At 43.2% G+C, this 27,885-nt stretch overlaps 1 protein-coding gene and 1 long non-coding RNA gene across 6 annotated transcripts in view; both read right to left on the bottom strand.

The window, feature by feature from the left end:
- CADPS2 (calcium dependent secretion activator 2) overlaps positions 1 to 22,709 on the bottom strand; it is a 596,794-nt gene extending 574,085 nt beyond the window's left edge. For all 5 annotated transcript variants that reach the window (XM_030215887.1, XM_030215888.1, XM_030215889.1 and 2 more), the window contains exon 1: positions 22,280 to 22,709. In XM_030215887.1, coding sequence (XP_030071747.1) covers positions 22,280 to 22,615 — 336 coding nt within the window. In that variant the 5' untranslated portion in view covers positions 22,616 to 22,709. The remainder of the gene's footprint in view (positions 1 to 22,279) is intronic.
- LOC115478504 lies at positions 10,573 to 19,810 on the bottom strand. The gene is made up of 3 exons (XR_003943536.1): positions 19,717 to 19,810; positions 12,075 to 12,080; positions 10,573 to 10,583 (listed from the first exon to the last, which is right to left on the bottom strand). It is a non-coding gene; the product is annotated as an uncharacterized LOC115478504 (long non-coding RNA).
- Positions 22,710 to 27,885: the final 5,176 nt, after the last annotated feature.

Raw genomic sequence — 27,885 nt, 5'->3', positions numbered from 1 at the left:
ATCCAGATAATGGAAGATAATCAGAGCTGCATCCGACTGTCACAGAATGACAAGGTTCAGTCACGCACCAAGCACATCGCAACGAAATACCACAACGTGCGAGAGTTGGCAAAAGAAGGGGTCATCAGTCTACACTATTGTCACACCAGTGAGATGACAGCTGACATCATGACCAAACCGTTACCCAGAGAACATTTTGTGAATCTGCGTATAAAGCTTGGACTTTGTATGAATAAATAATTGCATGACAGTTATGCATGAGAAGGGGTTTGTTGGAATGTAATTTGTATTTTACATGCATTGCCTGTCACCTATTATTTCTCTGTGATTACTCTGTGACCTCTGATGTGAATTACTTAGAGAGGTCACACAGCAGCAGATGCAGCACATGGAGCACATGGAGCTCATGATCTCTCCTAACCTGAGAGGATCTATGGTGGTGTGAGCATCCATTACCATCTAAGCACATGGAAGGAGCTGATAATACAAATGTATAGTAATATGTATATATAAGCCTGTCTGATTATAATCTAACTACAAACTGTGAGTAAACAGATGTTTTGTTACTTCAACTTTAAAGTGACTCAGCAGTGAATTATTCAGGGGTGAATGAGAGAGAGATGAAGAAAGAAATTAACATTTCTAAAGCTGAAGCTGTGTGTACTAAAATCTGCTAATTATTTACTACAAATAATCCAACAGGTTCAAGGACTCTAGCAATAGGGAGAGGCAAAAAAAAAACCACAGATCCAGAAAGATATGAAACAGCACAGGGAACAACAGTCTGGACAAACTGGGTGGTTGTAAACTGCCATCTTCTCTGTTTCTATAAAGCAAAGGATAATAATTTCAAGTTAGCACATAACTGGGGGTTTCAGGTTATGAATATTACTTTTTTTTTTTTTGCACAACAGAATTGTATCCTATCCAGAGACTTGAAGAATGACTATTGAAATACCTTCCCAGAATGTCAAATGCCATCATCTTAACAACATAAACTACAGACAGGATTATATATCTCCTACATGAAATTTCATTCACAATGTTCTACTCCATTGAATTTTAAATAAAACTATTTTGTTTGAATTATGAGCAGTGCCAGAAATGTTTTTTTTCTTTAGAACTCACTATTTTCATCTCTCAAAATAAACCAGCATATTTCTGGTTGCATAGCTTTTCAGGTGTTGTGCAGCGTAGTGCATTCAAGGATTAGACCTATGCAAGAAAAAATGCTTAAGAGCTGATGACTCTTTCTCCATCCTCAAGGCAAAGCTGTATTCTATCTTGCCTTCCTAGGAATGACCAACCAATTACAGTGTTCAATTTAATAAGCTCAAAAAATATGTTTCACAGCACATTACACTGCAACTTTCATCGGTATTTAATTTAAATTCATGAGTCTGAGATATCAATTTAAAAAAAAAAAAAAGGCCTCATAAAAAGTTCAAGAGCATTTGAATATTCAAAGTGACAACAGTAGAGGGTGATGAAAATGTGATCAGATATTATTGAAAGAAAATAACAATTCCTATCACATCAAAGCCAGACAAAAAGCCTGTCAGCATATAACTTTCTAGGAAGAGAATCAGACAGCGCACAAGACTGAACACTCCCATGTGGTGACAAGTCGAATGCAGTATGTATTTCAGGCTTCAAAATCAGAGGATGACAGCCTTTCATTCTCTCTTAAAACGTGTGACAGATGACTGCATCCAAAAAAAATATTGTTAGCAGTTTCACAGATTTAAAAAAATGCATTGGAAAACACTTTACAACCTGCTTTACACTACCAAGACGCCACTGGAGACTAATAAGATTGCATGTGAACAGAAGATCCCTACGCTGATTATAGGCAGGGGCGAGGCAAATGCTAAGTAGGAAATGTCCCAGAGATCAAATCTGAAGACAATTAAAAGAGGAAATCTGTGAAATAACCTACTGACCACATCAACGGCAGTGCTGCAACAGAATGCGTCATTACTGAACATGCAGAAAAAATAAAATAAAACCAAAGCTACAAAAACAACTCAGCAGCTTATTCCTACTGCCAAACATGCAACTTCAAGCCAAGAAGCAAGCAATCAAGCTAAAATATCAGAAAATTCTGGTTTTAAAACCGGGAAGATTTTAGGCCAGACTGGTGGTTCAGTGGCAGCACTGCAAACTGCCATGTGGAGGCTCCCTGGTTCAATTTCCGGATAAGACCTTCAGCAGCTGGAGATGCTACACAAGGCAATCTTGCAGCCACTGAGGAAGGGGAGTAGCGGGTAGAGAAGGTGTCACAATCATCAACCTTTTCACCTTGTACCGACAGCCGCAGTTATTTATTTATTTAGATTTTTTTTTTTTCACACTTTTTTCAGTAGTAGCTCAAGGTGAGTTACATTCAGCCACACCGGGCATTTCTCTGTCCCTGGAGGGCTCACAATCTAAATTTTGTACCTGAGGCAATAGGGGCACTGTCATTTCTTTTCTTCCTTGAGGCCCACTGCTGCTAGGGCCCCTCTCTCCTCTGGCACTGCAAAATTTCTGGCAGCACCACCGAGATCCCTGTACAATTTTTTTTTTAAATGAGCCACACACTGTTGATCTCTACAGAAGAGATGAAAGATGTCAGAGGATGCCAACCGCATAATGCAGTAAGGGAGTTGGTAGAGGGTGAGGTGGGGGACACGAGGAATGAACCAATGACAAAGTCTAGGACTAACATGGATGAGCCCAAGCAGTGCAGTTCCCCAAGACACAGAGCCTTGATGGGCACTAGAATCAGTATTCACCTACAACAAATGAACCCATTCTGAATGTTGCACATTCTGCACTTGAAAGGAAGAAAGCAGCTACAGATATCACTTCCTAAATAGGAAGAGGACAGAACTGGTCAACTCCATCACTCCCCTCCACTTAACAAGTGCTACCTGTGTGGAGCAAAGCAATGAAGTAGAGCACGCATAAAACAAAGCAGCCAGCAGCACCAGAGAAGTGCAGCCCCAGAACTGGATCCAGCTCGCCAAAGAATTAAAATGAGGCAGCACTGGTAGAATCCACTTCCAAGGAAAATGGATAGCCTGGGTTGATGCCAGTCCCTCCCCTCCACTGCAGAAGAATGGGCTGATCCACTTCCTACACGCCTGAGAAAAGAGGCAGCTGCTTGCTTTCCTCCAGGGAGAATAGGCCAGGGCCACCGGTTAATTCCTCCCACCTTCCAGGAGGAATAGAGGGAGCAGAAGTGTGTGACCATCAAGGACTACCTGAGCCCTAAATGATAGCTGGGGCTTTAGCAGTTACTCTTTCTACCTTCCTGCATGCCACTAACTGGGGAAATGAGGAAGAGAAGGTGAGTTGCTAAAGGAGCTTGATATGAAGTTTTAGTACCAAAAAATGCTGCTTTACCAAGTACTGCTAACTCTCATTACTAAAGTAATTTATAGAGAGACCTCACAGATAGATTAAAACCCAGGCACCCAGTCTAACACTAGGCTAAAGGGAACACAGCTGCTAGTTCAAATCAGCAGATACTGTACTGATTCTTCTAAATGCAGTACCCAGTACAAAACTAACAAACACTTTACATTGATACTCAATGTCTGCAGAGCATAAACTATTATTTTATTATAAGGAATACTGGTTTATTTCTGTTATCAATGGTTCACGGTGAACATTGTAAGGAGGTTGGAGGGTCTAAGCAGGTCAGGAGGAGGTATGGGGCCAGACTACATTCCCCACAAGGCCCTGAGAGAAGGGATCCGGGGGGGGGGGTAGGTCCCAAAACCCAGTATGGCCCCCACGTGGAAGGGAGGGGGAAAAGGACTGGAATGAGCAGCTGCTATGGCAGACGAGGGCCAGAAGGGGGAGCAGGGATGACAAAGCTCAATTCCCTTGGGTTAGAAATCAGTACAAGATTCCTTCCACCTGGGAGGGGGAGGAGGTCTCCAACCAACAGCCTAGCAGAGAAGCAGAGTTAATGGAGTGCTTGGAGGAAGGAGAGTCTGGAGGGACCAGCACACCAGGTTTGGAGGAGCCAGTTGACATGGTCTGTAATTGTACTTTGGGGCAGAGTTGCAGGGACTGAAGGTGGTGGGTGGTCACAGGAATCAATTAGCAGTGTTGTGGGCGGTGTACTGCCATTCTGCAACCACCCAAGCGGAAAGACTTTTAAAACTGAAACCCAGGCTGTTGAACTGGGGGAGACCTTGGATTTAAAGGGAAGTTTTTTTTTCTTGTTGCTTTGTTTTGGAAACTGAATGGGACTTTAACCCCCTTGAACTGAGATTTTGTGGAGGAGGGGAAATAAACTGGTGGTGAAGGCGGTTAGCTTAGCAGAGTTTAAAAAGGGGTTGGACGGATTCCTAAAGGACAAGTCCATAAACCGCTACTAAACGGACTTGGAAAAATCCAAAATTCCAGGAATAACATGTATAGAATGTTTGTACGTTTGGGAAGCTCGCCAGGTGCCCTTGGCCTGGATTGGCCGCTGTCGTGGACAGGATGCTGGGCTCGATGGACCCTTGGTCTTTTCCCAGTATGGCATTACTTATGTACTTATGTTTGGAACTAAAAGCTGTGTTGTCTGGAAGGACTTTGTGGACTGCTGAAGGGAGCCTACCACCCCCTGAAGGTTTGCTACCGGGATTACAGATATTACAACATCAACAGCCAAATTATAAACCGTGTATTTTTCAGTTATCTTAGAAAAGAAAACTGCATTTATTTCAAAATTTTTACGTGTGTTAAAACACATTGGCAGTGCAAAGCCAAAAACTAAGCAGCATCCCAGTGAAGGTAAAAATCATTCACTCTCTGAATCATTGTTCCAGCTATCAAATCTTTTACAGGAGTAATTGAGCCCTACTGGGACATTTGAAACAGCAAATACTGCAGTACTCAAAAATAGATACAGAACAAGGATTGGAATTTTTGTTTTACCTCACAATTCACCAGCCTGGCTTTGGAGCATTATTGTAAGGAATAAAGTATTAGAAATGTACAAGAAAAACAGTAGCTTGTACCTCCAGTGGACAAAGTCCTTCAAAAAATAGACTACATTTATCAGATGCAGGGCCGCCGAGAGAGGGGGTGGGGGCAAACTTCTCTCTCCTTCTCCTGCTCCCAGGCCGCTGGGGCTGCAGTCCCCGGTCTCACCTGCCTGCCCTCGGCTCCGTCGACAGCTCCCCTTCTATCCGCCACCAGGCCTCCTGCACTCACATAGGCAGCGCCTCACCTCCGTGTGAAAGCGGCAGATCGCCTTCCTTCGGGCCTTCCCTGTGTCCTACCCTCATCTGATGTAATTTCCTGTTTCCGCGAGGGCGGGGCACAGTGAGGGAGGGTCCGAAGGGAGGTGAGGTGCTGCTGATTTGAATGCAGGGCGCCCGGTGGTGGACCGAGAGGGGCTGTCGATGGGGCTAAGGGTCGGCGGGTGGAGACTGGGGATTGCGGCGCCAGCGGCCTGAGAGCAGGAGAGGGAGGTGACTACTACTACTTAACATTTCTAGAGCGCTACTAGGGTTACGCAGCGCTGTACAGTTTAACAATGAAGGGTGACAGTGGTAGCATTTGTTGGGTCAGCCTTGCCCCAGGCCTGGCAGTCTCTCAGCAGACCTGATCAGATGACTAAACTTACAGCTGTATAACATGGCCAGATGCTTTCCTTTCATAAAACTTGGAATATTTATCATCGCTGGAGAGCATCTGGGGGGTTGGGCTCCATATAGAGGCTCTGCGTACATCAACTGATTGGACATTTGGTTGGGTGAGGGAGGGTTCTTTTACTGAGTGCACAGGGGTGGAGTTTGGGTCTTGGTTGTTTGGTGATGGGTCCAAGGGTGGGGGGTGGGCGGGGGGAGAGAGTATGGGAAGGTATATTTGGATTTTGGTCTACATGAAGTATTGTGGTTGCATCCACCATGTTTTGTGATCTTCTGTTTCTTTTTTCTATTATTCACCAATAAAGTAAAAGAAAAAAAAAGAAACATATAAGAAAAATGGCAAACTCTCAGGAGAAAAGGCTGGGGTAAAGCAGGGGGGAGAGGAGTATAAAGTGTATACAAAGTCAAAACAAATACTGGAAGCAACAAGCTTCAGGCCGACAATACAGTTCAGCAAGTACTTGTCCCCTGCAAATTCTAACAAGGAGAAACAAGGTATTCAAGTTGCTTGGCTAGATATATCCCCCAAATTCTATAAATAGTGCTTAAAATTGCGCATACAATTTTAGGTGCACCAATTTGCGAGTGCAATTTAATTGAACAATCAATTAGCACTGATAATTGGGTGCTAATTGGAATTTACACACATTTTTAGTTGCATGGTTCTGCACATAAAATATACATACAAGGTGCGGACCGGATTCTATACAAGGTGCGGCGAGTAGCGCTTGTTAAATTGAGTATGCAGTCAATTTACGCTCGTTATTTAATTGAGTAACGAGCCAATTAGTCATAATTGGCCAGTTATAACTAACTGGCAATAATTAAAATTTACACGTGCTTTTTTTTTTTTTAGACATATTCTAAAAAGAGGCACATGTAAATTCCGATGCATGTAAACGAATAGGACTGTGGCCATGGGAGGAGTGTCAATCACATTTATGCATGCTGTTACAGAATTCGGGGGAACATGTGTACATTTAGGTGCAGGCATTTACATCAGGTTTTCGGTGGTGTAAATGACCACTCCTTGTATGTACACAAGTTTGCCCAGCCTATGCACTATTCTATAAACCACGTTTATAGAATAGCACTAGGCTCCTACATTTAAGATGCCTTATACAGAATCCTAAATTTTAGTGCAGTTTATAGAATAGCGCTTATCGCCAAAAAACTAATCACGGTATTTATAGAATTTGGTCCTATACTCTGTTTCAATACGATGCCACTTGTAACAACGTCTCTTTAACAGCTGTCAGACTTTAAAGAAATTTGTTGCCCAGAACTAACCTTTTAAGGGCTAGTTGAGTGGAAGTGTCAAGTGTTATAAAAGGGAGAGTGGAGGATCCCTTCTGCTGTATTAAGAGATTTTCAGTGCAGCCATTACAAGAGGACAGATGTGGGCCACATCTGTGCCTAATCTTCCACATGCTCTCTCTGAAATGATGAAGTGGACCATTTGGAGTCTTACATAAGCTGTATTCCATTCACTTCTGGTCATGGTGATTACTCAGGTTAATGAGGATTCTTAGTATAACATCCCAGTGTGTTCTCATGCAGTACTTACATGCATTCACAATATTTCTTGCTTGCTTTTCTTAAAAAGCAGAAGTTGTATATTATCTGCTTCCCAAGTTGGCAGATGAAAAGTCGAAGAACTAAGTAGGGCTTATCTAAAGAAAAGTAATGCCTTCTAGACATCATGTCATCTTTTATAATTCCTGCATTATTTATTCCTTCTGGAATTCTGTGTGACTGCAGAGAACAGAATTTTCACAGAAATCCGCAGCCGCACAGAATTTGTGCTCCGAGGGGAGCTGGCTAGCTGGCTCCCCACCGCCCTCCCGGGCCTACCCGAGGTCTAGTGGCCTCTTCAGCGGCAGGAGAGAACCCCACACTTTCCCGCCCACTGCCACCGCTCTCTGGCTTAGGCCAAAGCTTTTTCAAAATGGCTACCAGAGACTTCAAACAGTAATCTTGTGAGACTGCCACAGGAAGTCTCAGCAGCCATATGAAAAAATTGGTGGCACCAGCCCAGAGCAGCAGCAGGAAACAGTGGGGTTCTTTCCTGCCCCAAAGAGGTATTCCTATGCAGCTCCTCCTGCTCCTACCTCACAGGTAAGTGCAGGGACTGCTGGAAAAAAAAAAAAAACACAATTGATGGCGTGTGGGTGCAGAGAGGGAGGCAGGCAGGGAGGAAGGGAGCTGTTAAAAAAAAAAAAGGTGGAAACTATGTGTGGGTGGGTTTGTGGAGGTAGGGGGCCATAAAAAAAGGTGAATGCTATGTGGGTAGGTGGGTGGCAGGGGCTCTAAAAAGAAAAAAAAGGTGGATGCTATGTGTGGGTGCAGGGAGGAGGCTGCAAAAATATGGATGCTATGGGTGCTGGGAGGGGGCTGGGAAAAGTATGGACGGTATCTGTGTACAGGGAGGGGGGGGCTGTAATATGGGTTAAATCACGACAAATAAACGCAGTATTTTGAAATTGTTTTGCGCAGGATTTTGATTTTTTTTTTCAGGCGCAGAATTCCAGCAGGAGTAATTATTTACAAGATAAGAGGCCCTGCTTTTAAATCATGTAACGACGTTATCACATTGAGCCTGCAAAAAGGTGGGAAAATGTGGGGTATAAATACAATAAATAAATAAAGTAGAATTTTAAAAAAAGCAAAAATAAATGATGTTAATATGCACTTGAGATATTCCAGATCACAGCAACAGAAACTAAGAAAAGCAGTATTTTTACAAGATAAGCAGAAAGCAGGCTTCAGCAATGCAACTTTCCACTATGGTCCCTCAAAAGATTTATTAACCTTCTCCAACAGTTATGTCAACCGCATGACTAATGATGGGCTGCTACAGCATCTGCACTAAGGGCCCTGTTTACTAAGGTCCGCTAGCGTTTTTAGCACACACTAAACGCTAGAGACACCCATATATTGCTAATTTTTAGTGTGCGCTAAAAATGTTCGCACGTCTATAGCGCAGCTTAGTAAACAGGGCCCAAAGATATTCATCCTCCATGTTCTCCCCATTACAATTATTTGGGAGCCAAATTTACATTATGAAATTAACCAGATGTTAAATTTAGAATGCACATTAGATACTATGATGTGGGCCACACCGAATGTCCCCGCAGGTCAGGCCGCATGTTTGGCAAGCCTGACCTACAAAGCAACAACAACAGAAGCCTGTAAAATCTGTTTACAATTTACTAGTTTAATAACTTCACTTATGATCCTAGTTCTGACCTCTGAGGGTTAGCCACATTTTGAACCTTAAGGTGGAGACAAATCTTGCCCCAAGCTAAGAGGTGCGGAAAACAGAAGGGACACAAGAGAAACAGCTTGGAGAAAAGGGGGAAAGGGAAATGGGACTTGATATACCGCCTTTCTGTGGTATTTTGCAACTACATTCAAAGCGGTTTACATATATACAGGTACTTTTTTTTTTTTTTTTACATTTGTGTTCTGTTTGTGTTACTGAAGTATACTGTTAGCATGAATTTTCTATGTATCATTCTGTAGTAATCTGGCTTGTTCAGTTTTCCTAATAGTGAAGGGAATATTTATGAAGGTGGAGGGGAGACAGGGTTTTTTTTTTTTTAATCCTTGTTCTGTATTGGTTGTGATATATTAAATGACAGTTGTACAGAATATTGTCTTTTTTATAACTGTTCGAGGCATCTGCGGGTGGGATCAGAGCTCACAGGGACAACTTTGTCCTCATGTTATTCTCTAGGTAGGGTGGGGTGGGGAGAGGGAGAGAAGACGCTGGGCTACAAGAGTGGAGGGAGCGAGAAGGAGGGGAGATACTGGAATAGTGGAACCATGTGGGAGAGACAAAGGAGGGTGGCAAGGAGGAGGATGGTGAGTATAGAAATGTGGTAATGGGGAGTAGACGAAAGATGGAAGAGAACAGGAGGCAAGGGAAGGAGTGAGATGGGAGAGCTAGGAAGAAGGAGATGGAAAGTTGATAGGTAGCTAAAAAATAAAAAGAAACAGAATGGCGAGAAAGAGGGTGAAATCTAAATGAGACAGTAAAGAAAAAAGGAAAGAACTAAAAGGGAAAAGATCAACATGTCGGACACAGATGTAGTGAAGGAATGGAACAAGACATGAAAGAGAAAAAAAAAAGACAAGCCACTGGAAAGAGAATTAGCAGAAGATAGACTGGAGAGCAGAAGAGAGATTAGGGGGTCCACAAAGTGACATAAATCTGCGTTTGAATGTTTTTCCCACAAAAACATCCAAATTGATATTTTCAAAATCAATTTTTAGACTTGTCCTATGAAGTCCATCAGAAGTGCGTTCAATTCACAAGGGGGCATGTCAGGGGTGTGTTAAGGGTGGGATCTGGGCATTCCTAACACTTGGACATTTCCCTGCCGTAATGGAACAAAACAAAAATGTCCAGGGCTATAACCGCCCTAAATGACAAGATAACCACTGCAGAAATAAACACCCCCTTACTCCTTCAGTGGGGGGTGTCTATTTCTGACCCCCTCCCAGCCCACAAAATGTAAATGAAACAGTACAATCTAGCCTCTATGACAGCTTCAGATGTTATGGCCAGTCCTATTAGAGCAGCAAACAACTCCCTGGAATAGCCAAGTGGTCAGTGCAGTGCACTGTGGAGAAGGTGACCCAGGCCCATAATCCACTGTAACTATTACACTTGTGGTAGAAAGTGTCAGCCCCCCCCCCCCCCCCCCCAAACCTACTGTATCCACTCTGATACCTGCTGCCATAAGGTCTATTGTAGTGGTGTATAGTTGGGTACTGTAGATTTTTTTCCGTGGGTTTTGATGGACTCACCATACAATATAAGGGGGTAATAGTGAGGTGTGTACCTGGGTTCCTTTACGTGAAGTCCACCGCAGTGCCCCCTAGGGTGCCCCACTGCTCTGCTGGGATGCCTGTGCAGCCAGTCTACTAGGAAAACTGGCTTGTTTCTGTCCGTTTTTCACTTGGATGTTTTTGTTTTGAAAATGGTCCAAAAAAAATAGATGTACTAAGCATAGCAACATCTAGAAAATGGCTATTTTGAAAGAAAAAAAAGATACACATTTTTCTGGTTTGAAAATGGGTCATTTTCACTACTCAATTTTTCAGCAAAATGTCCAAAGTCGGATTTAGACGTCATATCGAAAATGCCCCCTCACAGTGACCAACACAATGAAAAGTAAAATGTCCAGACAGCAAAGGTAGATAAAAGTATTTTATTTTGAATTTAACAACTGTAATGCGCTGTCTTTGGGATATGCAACATCTAAAAAGATCAGTGTTTTAACCAAATGCTTGTCCAGCTTAAATATTTATCTAGTCCAAAATATCTTGTTAATGAGCACCTCAATATTTTTTTTTTGTTACATTTGTACCCCGCGCTTTCCCACTCATGGCAGGCTCAATGCGGCGGGCAATGGAGGGTTAAGTGACTTGCCCAGAGTCACAAGGAGCTGCCTGTGCCAGGAATCGAACTCAGTTCCTCAGTTTCCCAGGACCAAAGTCCACCACTCTAAGCCACTAGGCCACTCCTCCACTGTTGCTACTATTTGAGATTCTACATGGAATGTTGCTATTCCACTAGCAACATTCCATGTAGAAGTCGGCCCTTGCAGATCACCAATGTGGCTGCGCAGGCTTCTGCTTCTGTAAGTCTGACGTCCTGCACGTGCAGGACGTCAGACTCACAGAAACAGAAGCCTGCGCAGCCTTCTACATGGAATGTTGCTAGTGGAATAGCAACATTCCATGTAGAATCTCCAATAGTAACAACATTCCATGTAGAATCTCCAATAGTATCTATTTTATTTTTGTTACATTTGTACCCTGCGCTTTCCCACTCATGGCAGGCTCAATGCGGCAGGCAATGGAGAGTTAAGTGACTTGCCCAGAGTCACAAGGAGCTGCCTGTGCCGGGAATCGAACTCAGTTCCTCAGTTCCCCAAGACCAAAGTCCACCACCCTAACCACTAGGCCACTCCTCCACATACTCCTTAAGTATGTAAAAGAGCCCTCAGATATACTGATCATCTAAATCAGGTCATTCAAAAACAGACCTCCACGAATGCAATCACTTTTTTAATCTCATTCATAGGACTTCATAGTGCATCATCACAAAAGTGTCGTGTCTAATTAATTATATAGTGCTACTCAAATACATGTAAGACTTTCTTTAAAAATTATTAATAAATGTCCTGTAAAAGCTCATAACAAAATTAGGGCCTCTTTTACAAAGCAGCGCTACCAATTCCTGGTGCGGCAAATGAGAGGAAGCCCATTCAATTTCTACGGGCTTCCTCTCATTTGCCACGTGGGAATCTGTAGTGCAGCTTTGTAAAAGAAGTTCGGCTTTGTAAAAGAAGTTCTTAATACCGTAGTCATCACTTATCTTTTTTTCTGTAACAGTGGTGTAGCTATGGGGGGGGCCACAGGGGCCTGGCCCCCCAAATTGGCTCCGGGGTCCCCAACCCCCACCAGGTAAGGCGTTTATCCCGCACTAGTCTTACATTGCCTGATAACCTTAACATTTTAGCTGGCAGGGATTGGGGACCCCCCCCCCGCCAGCCAACGTACCTTCCAGCGGTGGTGGGGAGGAGCGGCGGCGGGAGGGCGTCAGCGGGGAGGCAGGCCAAAATGTACCCCCCCACACCTTGGGCTCTGGCCCCCCCCCCTCCCGTCGAGGTCTGGCTACACCCCTGTGAAGTATCCAATTTATCTTCCCCATCCTAAGACTCCATGTTGTGAAATTACATCGATTGTATGATTGAGCAAACAACTGTTTTAGACCCCCCCCCCCACACACACACACACACTAAAAAACTCAACTTCAATGCCCAACATCAGGTTTCGTCATGTCAGACGTTTTTCAAGGACTCGGGTATGCACCTCAGAGTTAAAGCAGGTCTCAGTCTTCAATACTCTTGAGAGGTTGGGTGTTGAAGTTGAGATTTCTAACAGGGTCCAAAACAGTTGCAAAACTGCATTGACTGTGTGATTCAGCAAACAACAGGTTTCAGCTGGTGTAAATCCTTGTACCTAAAAGTTAGGCGTGGCTTCCGGTACTATTCTATAAACAGCACCCAACTCGGAGCACCATTTATAGAATAGCGCTTATTTTTTTTCCATTGCCATATACAGAATTTGGCCCTATCTCCCAGATTCTATATAGCAAGCATAGAGATCCGCGACAAAATCCAGGCATATTCTATAACACACCTAACTTAATTGGCTTAACAAGCCAATCAACATAAACAGTTCTTAACAAGCACTAATTGGCATTAGAATTTACATGCACAACTGGCTAAGTATATTCTGTAATGAACTGTGCCTAAGTTCTAATGCAAGCAGTTCAAAAGGGGTGTGGCTATGGGCGTTCCCAAATTTACACACGTTATAAAATACGGTCCAGTGTGCGTAAACCTATACGCAGGGATTTACGCCATGTTTTCATTGATGTAAATGAAAGTGCGTAGTTTAGGCGCCGGGATATCAACTAAGCATATTCTAAATACCGTGCCTAAATCTAGGCACTGCTTATAGAATATGCTTAGGCAGAAATGTTTACTGAGCGGACATCTTGAGCGCCTTATATAGAATCTGGCCCTAAGTGTGTAAATGTCAGCCTGGCCTCTGCCCCACTCATACCCCCTTCCCTGTGAACACCCCCTTGCAATTATGCACTAAGCCATTTTGGCAAGCCATTATAAAATAGTAGTTGAGTGCACTACCGTCATTTATACACCCAAGTGTACACTTATCCATGTAAAATGCTAGCACTCCATTTATTTAAGTGCGTAACTGGCACTTAAATTTAGGCGACCTGTTACAGAATAAGGATAGTGCTGGGCAGACTTATACGGTCTGTGCCAGAACCGGTGGTGGGAAGCGGGGCTGGTGGTTGGGAGGCGGCGATAGTGCTGGGCAGACAGGTACAAATCAAGGTAAGATATACACAAAAAGTAGCACATATGAGTTTGTCTTGTTGGGCAGACTGGATGGACCATGCAGGTCTTTTTCTGCCGTCATCTACTATGTTACTATGTATGTCTACAAACGCCTTAAAAGAATTCTTATGTTCAAAAGGTTTCCTATCAGGAAATACTTCTGTCCAATGCAAACTAAATTATCTAACACCATAAAGACAAGCACATCAAACAAGAAAATGGTTACTTTGCTACAGTTTATGCGTTTGACTACTCATCACTTTACTCACATCAAAAATGCACACAGGCTCTGGATAGTGCTAGCCCAGTAATCACAAATGCCTGTTGTAGTGTGGATGCACCTGCTGACAAATCCAAAAAGACTCTTCCTAAATCAACACCATTCTTATCCAACAGCAGGAGCTCAGCAGGTCAGCACTGTTCCAGACAATAAGAGGCCTGCATGTTGTGTTTATATTTTTACTCTGATTTAAATACCATTCCCTTGATATTTGCTGGCCTCAAATAGATGAAAGAAAAAAAAAAAGTTAACTGCGCATCAGAAATCACGCAATTTGATCTCTGCTATTCAGTGACAACTGAGTTTAAAAGCCAGAGGCCAAGACAGTCAGCTTTCATGCCACCATTCTATTTCCTAGTTCTGTACGTAAGGGGGCTGATACCCTGTATTTCCAAATAACTCTGAAACCAGAAACCTGCATCACTTAGCATTCATGTGCATTAAAAAATAACAAAATCAGACACCACAGATGAAAAAAAAACAACAGTACAGGATTGCTTTCAGTGTCTGACAAATACAGCAGTATACAAATGCTTGAGCAAGATTAAATATAAGTGTCATATCATAGACAATCCATCAACTGCATCTGGAGTACATCAACTGCATCTGGAGTACCTGAAAATACATTTAAAAGGAAAAAAAAAAAACAGAGACCCTTTTCTCCTCAGAGAATTCGTATGACCCATCACAGACATGCTCTTCTCTATAATACGACACTATTTAGCACCTCAAAAAATATTCTGCGAGACAAATTGAGAAAAAATGTGGTTCAAATGTCATGTTACGAAACGTGGAAGCTTTGAAAGCTCTTTAAATAACAGAAACCACTACAAGCAGTTCTCCTTAGTACTTCATGTATACTACATGCTTGAATTTTTCCCTCTTACTTCCCCAAGCACCAGCTTTGGAACCAGTGTGGGATGCATTCCCTTCTTTTCTAAATATTATGCTAGTGATGATCTAACTAAGCATACAAGGAGAAGGAATTAGAGCAGAAAAGGAAAGAGCTGCCATGAATAAAAGCCAGACCTACAATCTCTCACCATCCAGTCCTCAATCCCATGTACAAAATATTTTTTTGGTTGCCATCCGAGTGACGTGAATACAAAAACGTAAGTTATCATTTCACCAACACCAAAAGAATGACTACTTCTTTCTAGATAATTAAGACAACCAATCACACAAGGCCCTGACTGAAAATACTGCAACAGGCACTTAATTCCTACTGAAAAGAGTTATGTACTAGAAAGAAAAGAAAACTGGCCCATTCAGATTTTCTATCACGCATCTACTAGGAACAGGTATGTATCAGCTGCAGTAATAAGTAGACCTTGCAGACTAAAACATTAAAATTATGTCCATTGGGTTCACTTCCTTCCGTTGTCTACACCAGAAAACTTTATTCACCTTCTGTTAATACCAGCACATCTATTCTTACACAGTGCTCAGGAAGCTATACAGCAATGCAGCATACACTGCCAGAGATGTAGCCATGGTGAGGGGGAGCCTGGATGGACATAGGCCTGTCCAAAATGGTGCATAAGTACATAAGTAATGCCATACTGGGAAAAGACCAAAGGTCCATCGAGCCCAGCATCCTGTCCACGACAGCGGCCAATCCAGGTCAAGGGCACCTGGCAAGCTACCCAAACGTAACAAACATTTAATACATGTTATTCCCGAAATTGTGGATTTTTCCCAAGTCCATTTAGTAGCGGTTTATGGACTTGTCCTTTAGGAAACCATCCAACCCCTTTTTAAACTCTGCCAAGCTAACCACCTTCACTACGTTCTCAGGTAACGAATTCCAGAGTTTAATTGCGCGTTGGGTGAAGAAACATTTTCTCCTATTTGTTTTAAATTTACTACACTGTAGTTTCATCGCATGCCCCCTAGTCCTAGTATTTTTGGAAAGTGGGAACAGATGCTTCACATCCACCTGTTCCACTCCACTCATTATTTTATATACCTCTATCATGTCTCCCCTCAGGTGTCTCTTCTCCAAGCTGAAAAGCCCTAGCCTCCTTAGTCTTTCTTCATAGGGAAGTCGTCCCATCCCCGCTATCATTTTTGTTGCCCTTCGCTACAAACCATTGGCTCCACAGAAAGTTTGGCAACAGGCAGAATAGCAACAGTTGACCCAGCATTTTTCTGTAATTAGATCGGCGCTGCACTCTTATGTCACAGCAGCAAGCGGTGCTTTTTCTTTTAAATTTAACAATTTCACTTTTTACATCACATTATTAAAATGTAACCAAAGAATAAGGGGGGGGGGGGGGAAGAACTATATACCATCAGTTATCATGAAAATGTTAATTAATCAATTAGTCCACGATTATTAGGTAATGAAACCAAGATTAAAGAAATAAAGAAAAAAAATAAAAAATTAACAGAACTGACGACAAATTCAGAAACAGTCCACAGCCGCCCTAAAGATATTCCCAAAAACTGCAAGAACCATGTCTGAACTTTCAGTTCCTCTTGAGAAACCCCAAACTCTTACATTTGCTTAGGATCAGTAAAGACATAGAAATGATTTTGAAAAGTAAAACAAGTACAAGAAAATTGAAGCAAATAATTTATTCCCGGAGACTGTGCCCAAGGGCGCAAGGCCAAGAATTCCTGGCATCTCCTCTGGATATTCCTCGATAGCTCAGAAATAAATACTCTTGACTTGGATCCTAAGAAATCACAATCCATATGATGAAAATATAATTAAGAACAGTATCTCTGTCCGGTTCGAAGGCAAAAGTCACCGATGAAGTGGTACGTTGAGTTACAAATTCCAATGATGATAATTCCAAAAAGGCTGTTTAATTAGCATCTTGATTATCTTTTCTTTGCTTGGCTTATAATGATTTAATTTCTGGAACACAATCCTTATTTGGCAGCTTGACCTCTAGAGGTCAAGGGCACCATCTTGAACCCAGCATCTGATGAGACAGGATCGACTGGGGATTGCTCCTTCCCCACCCACCAGACACCAGGGGAACCCCGAGTACGTCCCTGAGAGAGGGGTTGATAGGGGTGGTGGGGTCAGCATGAGGTACCATGTTTTACAAAAACTGTGAGATGCTTTTCATGTTTTGCATTTGAATGTAGCATGTGTTATGGGAAACTAATGTATGTTACCACAAAATGATGCAAGATATATGCCGTGTTAAATGGCAAAATCATACAGTATTCTCCTAAAGCATATTAGTAGCTGCTCCTCAGAGACAAAAGGAAATAGGCAGGAAGCTCTCGTTAATCACCTAACAACTCCAGTGAAATTATCTACTTTATAAGTTGTTTATGAACTGCTTTACAATTGTCATTGCAGATTAAATACATTTAATAAAATACAATTTTAAAGCATTTCATAAACAACTTATTTGGGGGTTAAGCTCACAACTTTTTTTCAATAGTAGCTCAAGGCAGCAGTTCTTAACTAGTGTGTTGCGATCACCCAGGTGGTGTGTCACATGCTGCCGACACCAGACAGAACAGTGACTTGCAGGCAATGTCTCTTCCCCCTCCCTCAAAGGGTAGCAGCATTGTCCTCATCTCTTCCTCCTCTGCCCCCCACCCAACCCCATCCGTGAGTCCAGCACACATCTCTCAGCTTCCCACCTAACCATACAAATCCAGTACCTCTTCCTTATCCTCCTTCAGGTTCATCCCCCTCACCACCATCAGGCGGACAGGAAGCTGCATCAGCAGGACAGGATGCAGAAGAAAGGCTTTGGGTCAGCCATGCAGCATGTTACCGCTAGCACTGCTGGAAGAGTAGTTAGGGGGATGGACAGGGAGGATAAGAGAGAGGTACTGGACTTGGAGACTGGCTGAGGGAGAGGTAATGGAATCATGGGGGGGGGGGGGGGCAGGAGCGATAATGGACTTGTGAGGGCACTGGGGAAGAAAAGATGCCAGACAGGTGAGGGAACTAGGAGGGAAATGCTGAACTATTGGAAGGGGGGCTGGAGAGAGGAGGAGATGCTGGTCTATGGGGTGGGGGGAAGAGAGTGATTAAGAGAGATGCTGGACTGTGGGATGCAGGGAAGAGAGAGGGAGAGATGCTGGACCCACAGGAGATGCAGCTATAGAAACCCAAACACTGCTCCTCCCCGAGTTGTGTAGGCAGTAAACCATGCTTAGCAAGCTTTCACATCTAGTGTGCGGTTTGCTGCCTACACAACCTGAGAAGAAGCACGGCATTGACGTTTGTGTAGCTGCCTCTCCTGCCAATGGTCTCACCTTGGAGCCACTGCCTTGACCACTTTTTTCAGGTGGAGGGAAGAGGTAGATGCTGGACCATAAGGGGGAGAGAGGGGAGAGATATGCTGAGCTACTGATCCATAAGGGGGAGAGAGATATGCTGAACTACAAATGTGAGTAGAGAAAAAAAAGAGGAAAGACTGGGCTACAGTGCTGTAAGAAGGGAGAGGGAGGAGAGGTACTGGGCATGATGGAACCTTGTGTGAGAGACCATGGGGGTTGTCAAGGAGATAAGCGAGAAGAGTATGGTGAGTACAGGAGGGTAGAAGTAGTAATGGATGGGTGAAAGAGCAAGAAAGAATGAGACACGACAGTTAAGAGGTGAGAGGGGGTGATGGAAAGTTGATAAGTGAAACAGGTGGAGGACTGAAGAGTGAGAGGGTCAAATTTGACTGGGCAGATAGAAAAAAAGAAAACATGTCAGAGATGGATGTAGTGAGGAAATGGACAAAGATAACAGGAAAGTGGAGAAAGGACAAATGGACAGTACCCATTGGAAAGAGCAGAAGACAGTAAAGCAGAAAAGAGCAACAGGGACCAATATACTTAGAAAAATAAAATGCCCAGACAACAAAGGTAGAAAATATTTTATTTTGAATTTATTAACTAGAATATGTTAGCTTTGGGAAATGTACATCACCAATGTATTCGTATGTTGTTCAGTACAGGAGGAAATGCATTTCTGTTTTAAGTTTCTGTGATGTTGTGGTACCTGCCTAATTTGACCTTTTGGTGTTCCCAGTTCAATTTTTGTCTTCATAGTTATATTTATAATTTGTGATCCCTTGTTCTGCATTTGTTGAGGGTTTGTCTATGTTTTGTGTGTGACTGAAATGTAGTATTCTGTTTGCATGTATCTTCTGTGTAGAACTTTGAAGCAGTCCCACTTGTTCAGTTTTACCAGTACTAGTTGTACTGGTGTTTTAGAGCCCCGTGTAATATTTCTAGCGCTGCCTATTCTTAACTAGGAACAGTGTTATAATTAGTGCTAACTCACACCCCTCTCCCTTTTACACAGCCGCACTAGCGGTTGCCATGTGGCAATGCCGACGCAGCCCATTCACTTTGAATGGACTGTGTCGGCATTGCTGCACCGGCAGCCACTAGCGCAGCTTTGTAAAAGGGAGGGGGGGTTCTGTTTGCTACATTTATGCTGAGTTTTGTATTATCTCACAGTGTGCCTGGTATTGGAGAGATTTATGCTGCTATTACTCAGATGACATGAGAATCAGAATTTATTTTCCTATGCTAACTTCCATGGAGAATATATGCTAATTATGATCTGCATCTGTTGTTGGGGGAGTGGAGGAGATAGGGCTTTTTGTAGATGTAGACCATGTTTATATTTAATTCATAAGAACTGCTATACTGCACCAGACCTAAGGTCCATGCAGGTCATATATGAAGTGTCACATATAGAAACATCATCCATCAGGTGTGTCCCGGCTGAAAAAAGATTGAGAACCACTGGCTCAAGGCAAGTTACGCTCAGGTACAATAGGTATTTCCCTATCCCTGGAAGGCTTACAATCCCACCCCCACCCCCTGTTCACAAAGCCACGAGGCAATGCCAATAACGCACCGGAGCCACACGCGATGAAGCTGCTGCAGTGTGCTAAATTTAAAACAAATCGGAGGAAATTTTTCTTCACTCAACGCATAGTTAAACTCTGGAATTCGCTGTCGGAAAAAAGTGATTAAGGCGGTTAACTTAGCGGACTTCAAAAAAGGGTTGGACGGCTTCCTGGAGGAAGCAGCCATAGAATGTTATTGAATGGACGAGGAAATAATACAGTAACTTCTAGGATGGGCAGGACAAATTGCTTGTTCTTTTGGCCGCTGTCGGTGACAGGGTGCTGGGCTCGATGGACCCTTGGTTCCTCCCAGCATGGTGATGCTTATGTACTTAGTAAACCAGAGGCAATGAAGAGTTAAGTGACTTGCCCAGTATTAAAGTGGGCTTCCCGGTTGTCAGCCTGGTTGCTCTAACAACTAGGTTTGTCAAAAATCAAGTGCAAAATATCAGCACCACTTTTGCATTTTCATTCCTTTTGGGATAATCTAACAGGGCTGATTTGCTCAGAGACCATGCTAAGCTCATTTTACTCCTCTGAAAAACTGCTGTCTCTTCTTTCATTACTAGTGCCAAATCTTTCTTTTACATATAACAGGTTGGCAGATATTCAGAAGTTACCTGGTTCGACCCTATGTTTTTTTTTTTTTAAGTTTTCCCAAGTAAGTAATCTTGTGTGACATTTCATCACATCCAGATCTTATGTTTGCATTTAAGTATGGAAAATGTCTTGCACTCTTGTTTTTCATAGAATGGATGCATGAACATCAGTATTTCTGTTCTTCCTCTCTGATGAATTGCAAAACCTGCTTCTTTTCAATTGTTCTCCACAATTGTTCTCCACTTTTGGATAAATAATAATGCAAAGTACCTATGGCTCAAGATTATCTTTACCAACATTAATAGTGGACTAAAATTAAGAATTACTCTCTGAATAGATATATCATTCACTAAATTTATAGACATATTTCAGGTAATATCTTTCACCTAAAATCTTTGTAAAGTCCAGCATTCCAGTGCTTCCCATAAGTCTCTATCTCTGCACAGTTGTCATACAGTTCCTGTTTTCCAGTTCCTGTCAACACTTTGGCTATTTCACTACTTTCCATCTCACCTCCTCAGCAACTGTGCTAGATATGGCTGTAGCTGATTTTGAAAATGAGTGAAGTGCAATTCCACATTTGACAACCTGAAAAAAATGAAATCTTAAGAACAGAAAATTGGCAAGGTTTCTGTACATATCTAGGCCCGACTTCTGAAAAAGGAAAAAAAAAATGATGGATAGGGGAGGGAGAGGGCAAGTAGCTTTAAGAATCTGTTTCCCACTTCCTATCACACCTGCCTGCAGAGCCCATAAGCGTGCAATGCAGCAGCACACAGATTCGAGACTCATTTTGCAAAACCTTAAAGACCTACTAGGAAAAAAAAAAAAAAAAAAAGGTTTTCCTGGTGCATACCCTGCTCACAATTAAAAACTAGACGGTGTGGTCTCCTGTTGCGCGTGTGCAGCGCAGTTTTATCACTATAATCTCTATTGGCCGGCGCTGTGTACAGCAAACCTGAACGACTTTGGAGGTAGATAGGCTGAAATGTCTATTTCTAAAGCACGGCAAGTAGCTAAACATCATTTACTGCAGAAATGCAAGCACATAAAATATGGAACTACTGTACACACAAAAAAATATTAAAAAAAAGTTCCCTTTCTATATCTCGTAGTCGTTCTTTCTGCTGTATCCTCTATTCAAATAACAAACCAAAACAAAATCAAAATCTCACTTTTCTTTTCTATAAGGATTATAGGAACGTTTTAGCTCTGTAGCTTCCACTAATCGTCCTTGATGGCACGTTATCACTGGATCTTTACTTATTTGGATTGATTTTATTTAACCCACTCCAAGCACTTTTGGCAGAAGAGGCAGTTCTCAAACCCGACACTAAATAATAATGCCTGTAAGGAAGCTCTGGAAAATCGCAAATTTAGTAGATTATTCTCTGCAAAGAGCCTCCAAGTCTCGACAACAGTCCATTCTACCAAGTCATACAATAGGAATGTTTGTTCAGTTAAGTCATGCACCTGTGTCAGTTATAGACTATATAGCACACCGCACAACAGGTTCCCTCAACTTATTTAAGAAAAAAAAATGGAACGAACGAACCTGTTGAACGAAGGGATTTTCTCAAGTATATGGCGCTAAAAAAAAAAAGAAAAAAACTGAAACAAATACCAATAGGGAAATAAAGACCTGTTGATTTCTCGCACAGCCAAGGCGGAATGTGAGCGACTCCTTGCATGAAACAAATGTTCTCAATGAACCTATCGGGACTAAATCACTGGCCGTTTCGCCCCCGAAGGAAGTGTAACTCCAGATTGACACTTCAGGATACATTTTTGCACAAGTCGGCGGAAAACCGGGGGGGGGGGGGGGGGGGGGGCTGAAAGAAGTCTGCAGCTCCCTCAACACTGGAAAGGTCCACGCAGATCGAGGCAAAACCCCAAATGATCAATAAAGCAAACCATTTCAACTAAAGAGCAGGTGCTCGGGCGCGTGCTGCAGGGTGGCCCGCCCCGCCCCCAACTCACCTTCTGCTGCCTGCGGGCCATGTCCGTGGGTTGCTTGGCGTTGAAGGGATACGCGATGCACCTCATGACGAACACATAGAGCTGCAGGCGGACCCTGCGCTCCCTCTCCTCGCGCTGTAACCTCTCCTGCTCCTCGCGGCCGTCGCTGCTGCTGCCGCCGCCCACCGACGGGCTGGGGCTGGCCGGTCTGCCCGCCTGTTCGCGGCAGTCCCGGCCGGGGGGCGGCAGAGACCTGTGCGAGCCTCCGGCTGTCGCCGCCGCCACCACCAGCACGTCGCGCCGCTCCTCTTCCACCAGCCCGTCCGACTCCTCTTCGCTGGACGACGGGTCCAACATGTCGGGGGGGGGTTCACTTTCTTCTTAAGGAAAAGTCTTGGAGCAATTCCTTGTGCTGTTGTCGGAGCACCTTGGTGGACACGTCGAGTTTTCTGCAAGCCCCGGACTATTTCCTGGCTTGCCAGAGAGGAGGAGGGAACGGGGAAGGGCTTCCAGATGGGGGGTGGGGGGAAGCCCGGGCCCATTCAGTCCTATGGCAGCAGGCGGCGACCTGTCGCTCCTCCCCGAGTGACGCCACGAGCTCCTCCCGGCGGCTGGAGCACAGGTGGCAGAAAAAACCTGTAGCGCCCACAACAATGCAACACGTGGAATGGAATGTTAGGGAGACGGCGCGCGCCGGTCACTCTACCCGAGGCGAGCAGCGGCACGCGCCCGGACTCCCAGCGCCCTCTGACCGCGCGCTTGTGGAATACTGGATGGAACTTGCAAAGCTGGGGCAAAGCATATCCTCGCTGCGTCTTGATTTATTGCTGCTGCCATAGGACCCAGCTCTGTGGGTGCTCGAGCACCTCCAATATTGAGCAAACTCCTTGCCTGTGTTCAGGGAGGGGTAGTTTCTATTGGGTTTAGCACCCCCAATTATTTTGAAGAGTTGGTTCCTGTGGCTGCTGCTGCAGCATCTGGCGCACCCGTTCCCAAGGCAAACACATTCATTGGTTTGCCACCGTCGCGGTTACGTTGTCAGTGTGAAAATCAATTTTTGAATAGAACAACAATTTAAAATGTGAGAAACTAGGTTTAAAAATTGTGCAGAAGAATCTGTTCCTTTGCTGTAGCCTGTTGCATGAAGGAATCTGATAATATGCTCAGTAACTGAAGCAGGGCATAATTCATTTTTCATTCATACCCACCTTGAAGTCTAAATCTTAGTTTCTTAATTTTATTAACTATGGGTAATGGGACTGCCTCACCTTGCTCTGATAATAGCACCCCCCCCCCCCCCCCCCCCCACACACACACACACACACACACTCTAAGCAGTTAAACAATGTATATAATAATAACAATCTTCACACAATTTGATATGAAAATTAGACCACAGCTTCATTTATTTGTGAATACTTTAGTAAATAACAACTACTTCACCCAAACTACAAATAATATAGCAATGATTACACCAATTGCCCTGACAGCCAAGGCTAATCATGGCATGATGAACCTCCTCCATGCAATCTGAGCCGGGCCATATGACCCCCAGTTGAAACTTGATCTTGCAGGAATACTTGTGCTCAGGCTCATCCCCTATAAGCCAATACCCCATAGCTTGTGTGTCTGCCAGCTACAACAGGTACATGAAGTCAATCTCAGACAGTTAATCAAATTGCAACAACACCAAAGGAAATTAAACAAGGGCAGGAGGGAAGGAAAAGCTGCCTTGAGGAGCTGAGAGAAAAATCCCTGCCCCAAGTGCCACTCCTAGAGAGCTTCTTTAATATACATGAATTGGCCTGTCCAGTCAATAGGTGTGTGGCCAATCATGATCCAGGAATCAGGCGGGTACTTGTATTCAAACTTTTAGCACCAATTAGGCTTGCCCACCTTTCCCCTGCTGCTCACCCAACCAATCCGTTTTCCTCCCCTGAGCCAACATTTCTAGACCTCAGCTTCTTGAACTTTCCAAGGACCAAGGCACAAACTCCCATCAGATTCCGTCTACTCTCAATCCAGGTGAGTTTTCCATGGACACGATCTTCTAGCCACACAAGTGAAATTACGTCACGCTGAAGTGACCGACCTGGCACTCCAATAGCATAGGCTCTAAATATTTTAAACTGAGGATGCTCAAAAATTCCCACCTAATATGTACTATAAGTACAGTAGAACACCTCATGAATATCAGTTTAATGAAAATAGCGAAGGACAACTTAGGAAGGGTGGGAGGGGTTGTATGGCTAGAAGATCTACTGTCCATGGAAAACTATCGTTACAGGTAAGCAACTATTATTTTTCCATGGACACGATCTTCTAGCCACACAAGTGAAAAATCCTTAGCATACACAGGTAAGAGAATGAAATAGAATATATATATATATATATATATATAAAACAAAAAAAGCAAAGGACTAGTACCTGTGTAAGGCAGAGGAGGAGGCAAGGTGTCGTTCAAGACACCTCGTGAAGAATCGTCTGTCCAAACGTGGAATCAGCAAGTTATGCAACATCTAGACAGTAGTGTTTGGAAACGTTGTATCGTTGACCAAGTCGCTGCTCGGCATATATCTAGTAGTGGTGTCCTGTGAAAATATGCAGTTGAAGCAGGCCATGCATGGCTCTAAGTTTACGAGCTGTGACATGAGGAATAGGTCTCAGCTCTTGAAAAGTGGATTTCATGTAACAAAATTGTATGCAACTGGCAAAAATACCGATTTGGATGTTTTGAGAATAAATTCATCCAAATTGTGCTTTACGACACTTTTTGAACGTTTTTCTCTTTCAAAAATGTGCCCCATAGTTAAAACTCTGGACTTCATTGCCAGAACAAATGGTAAAAGCAGTTAATGCAACTGGGTTCAAAAATGATTTCGACAAATTCCTGGATGAAAAGTCTATAAATTATTAAGGTAGAAATGGGGAAAGCCACTACATATTCCTGAGGTTAAATAACATGGAATCTGACCACTTTTGGGACTTTGTCAGGTACTTGTGACTTGATAGGATACTGGGCTAGGTGGCCATTTGGTCTGACCTAGTAGAGCAAGTTAGAGCAGCGGACTTTGATCCTGGGGAACTGGGCTTGATTCCCACTGCAGCTCCTTGTGACTCTGGGCAAGTCACATAACCCTCTCCATTGCCCCGGGTACAAATAAGTACCTGTATATACTATGTAAACTGCTTTGAATATAGTTGCAAAAACCACAGAAAGGCGGTATGACAAGTCCCATTCCCTTTCCCTTATGTTCTTATGGATGAATGATATTTCCAAATATATATCATGTATATTCTTTGTGGATATACTGAAAACCAGACACATTGAGTAATGCTGCAGGACTGGGTTGAGAAACAGTACCCCACAGAAATGGTTTTTCTGGTACATGCTGTGAGGAAAAAGGAAGGGGGACTGTAAGGGGCCTGCCAGCTCAAGCCCCTTTATGGAATAAAGTCAGCATAAGAAAAACAGCTGCAAGTAAACTTGCAGCCAACAGAGGGTGCCCAGTAGGCTGCTAAGCACCCAAGGAAAGGTGAAGAAGGTTCACGAAACATCCTGGTTACCCAGATAGTTTGGGAGGGAACTTCCTATAAAGGGGGAGGGCTTTAAAACTCCTAGCACTTGGGGCTGGGAAGGGGAGAAGGAGTAGCATTTTCCCCAACCCATGGAAGTGGGAGCCATTAATACTCCAGATGAAGTAAGGGAGGAGCCCATGGAGTTTGAAAGCTCAGTCACTGTAACGCCTGAAAAATGTGAAGAGATGGAAATGGAAAACTGACCCCTGAAAGGCTTGTGCATTGTATCCAACAATTGGATCCCTTTATTGCTCCTGGATGATTGAAAAAGTTGGTAGTTAATCCAGCTGTTTGCTTTGTAAGTAAAGTGTTGTTTTTTTTTTCTTAATTGTTGCTAGCAGATGAGGGGAGGGCATAATAGAGGTCAGACCTTCTTTATTATGAGCGATTGTACAATGGATCTGCTAGCTGTTTGAACCCTAAGCTTGTAGGAGGGCCAAACAGAAGATATGAAATAGATGTTTTTGTTTGCACCAGCATTTTCATGGAATGAGACTGTTTGGGGAGCAGGGAATTTGGGAACTTTCTTTATTGCTCAAAGATTGAGCCATAGACTGTTTCCCTGGTAAACTCTGTTTCAGGAAAAAGAGGAGACATTAAGTTGTTTAATAGAAAGGGACTTTCGTTTGAAAAGAAGTAAAGGGAACTGGTATGAAGGAGCTCATTTGCATAAAGCTCTTGGTTGGATTTTTTTTGGGGGGGGTTCTATACAAAGAAAAGGAAACTTAAACCTAGATATTACCAAAATGGTGCATGTCATCACTAAGTTTGTGTGTTTATTTTTTTCAATTTGTGATGCCCTATGTGCTCTTATTTCACCCTGAGCTAAAGGGGAAAGTGCACTTGTTGTCATGGAAAGTTGTTTTTTTGTTTCTACCTCTTTGGTTTCTTGCTGGGAGAGGCCCTATCACAATGCATACAGTGTACATGTGGTAATAATTTCAGTAGAGTTATGTGCCTTTCCAATAAGCTCTTTGAGCAGGGACTGTCTTTTTTGTGTATGGTGTACAGCGCTGCGTGTGCCTTGTAGCGCTATAGAAATGATAGATACACACTACTACTACTACTATTTATCTATTGCCTTGATGTAACTGTAAGGTCTTTGTTATACATTTGTGGTTTCATTACTTGTTAATCTAAATCTCATTTATTTTATGGTTCTCTGATGGTGGTTTATAAGTAGAGAAACAAACCATGCACTGCTGATTTTTTACCCTCTATGTCCCTTTACAAAGATGTATTATTAGTTGTTATAAAGGGACAAAGGAGCAATGGCAGAAATAAAATTTTGTAGAAGAGAACAGTGTTCCATCAACTATCCAAGGTTTCTCTGTTTGTCCTGTACAGGTACAATTCTATGAGGGCTCCCTGAGGTATTGGGATGTGCACAGCCAAGACATTTTTGGTTCATTTCTTTTTTTTTTTTGGTTTGCTTGAAACATCACTTTACTAACTTTTTAATGTATGTAAGCATATTATATGCAGATGTGTGCAACTGAGTTTGCACACTCTAAAATTTTTAAGGTGCCCAAATGAACTGAATGTTGGCTAAAAAATACATGTCTCTAATGAACTACTCTGTGTAGAACCAGAGGGAAAGAGCCTTGTGGACACAATGGTGAAACACGGACCAATAGATAGTCACATTAGTAAGAACTCCTGGTGGGAGGCGGGGATAGTGCTGGGCAGACTTATACATTCTGTGCCCTGAAGAGCACAGGTACAAATCAAAGTAGGGTATACACAAAAAGTAGCACACATGAGTTGTCTTGTTGGGCAGACTGGATGGACCATGCAGGTCTTTTTTTCTGCCATCATCTACTATGTTACTATGTAAGTGCAACCAGCTTGGTCATGTCAGGCTCTGTTTGCTGAGAGGAAAGGCTAGGAAGCAGAAGGAGATAGAGGGGCCTAACCTGCAGAAAAGAGAGGTCAGGAGAAACATGAGATGAACCATCCCCATCAAAAGAGACAAGAAGATGGAGCTTAGAGAGAGAGTAAGTTTAGCTAGCAGCATGCACTCAAGCCAGTTTAGTCAGTCTGTGGCC

This window comes from Microcaecilia unicolor, chromosome 10 (assembly GCF_901765095.1).
Source record: "Microcaecilia unicolor chromosome 10, aMicUni1.1, whole genome shotgun sequence".
NCBI lineage: Eukaryota > Metazoa > Chordata > Amphibia > Gymnophiona > Siphonopidae > Microcaecilia > Microcaecilia unicolor.
This window is presented reverse-complemented; position numbering and strand designations above follow the sequence as displayed.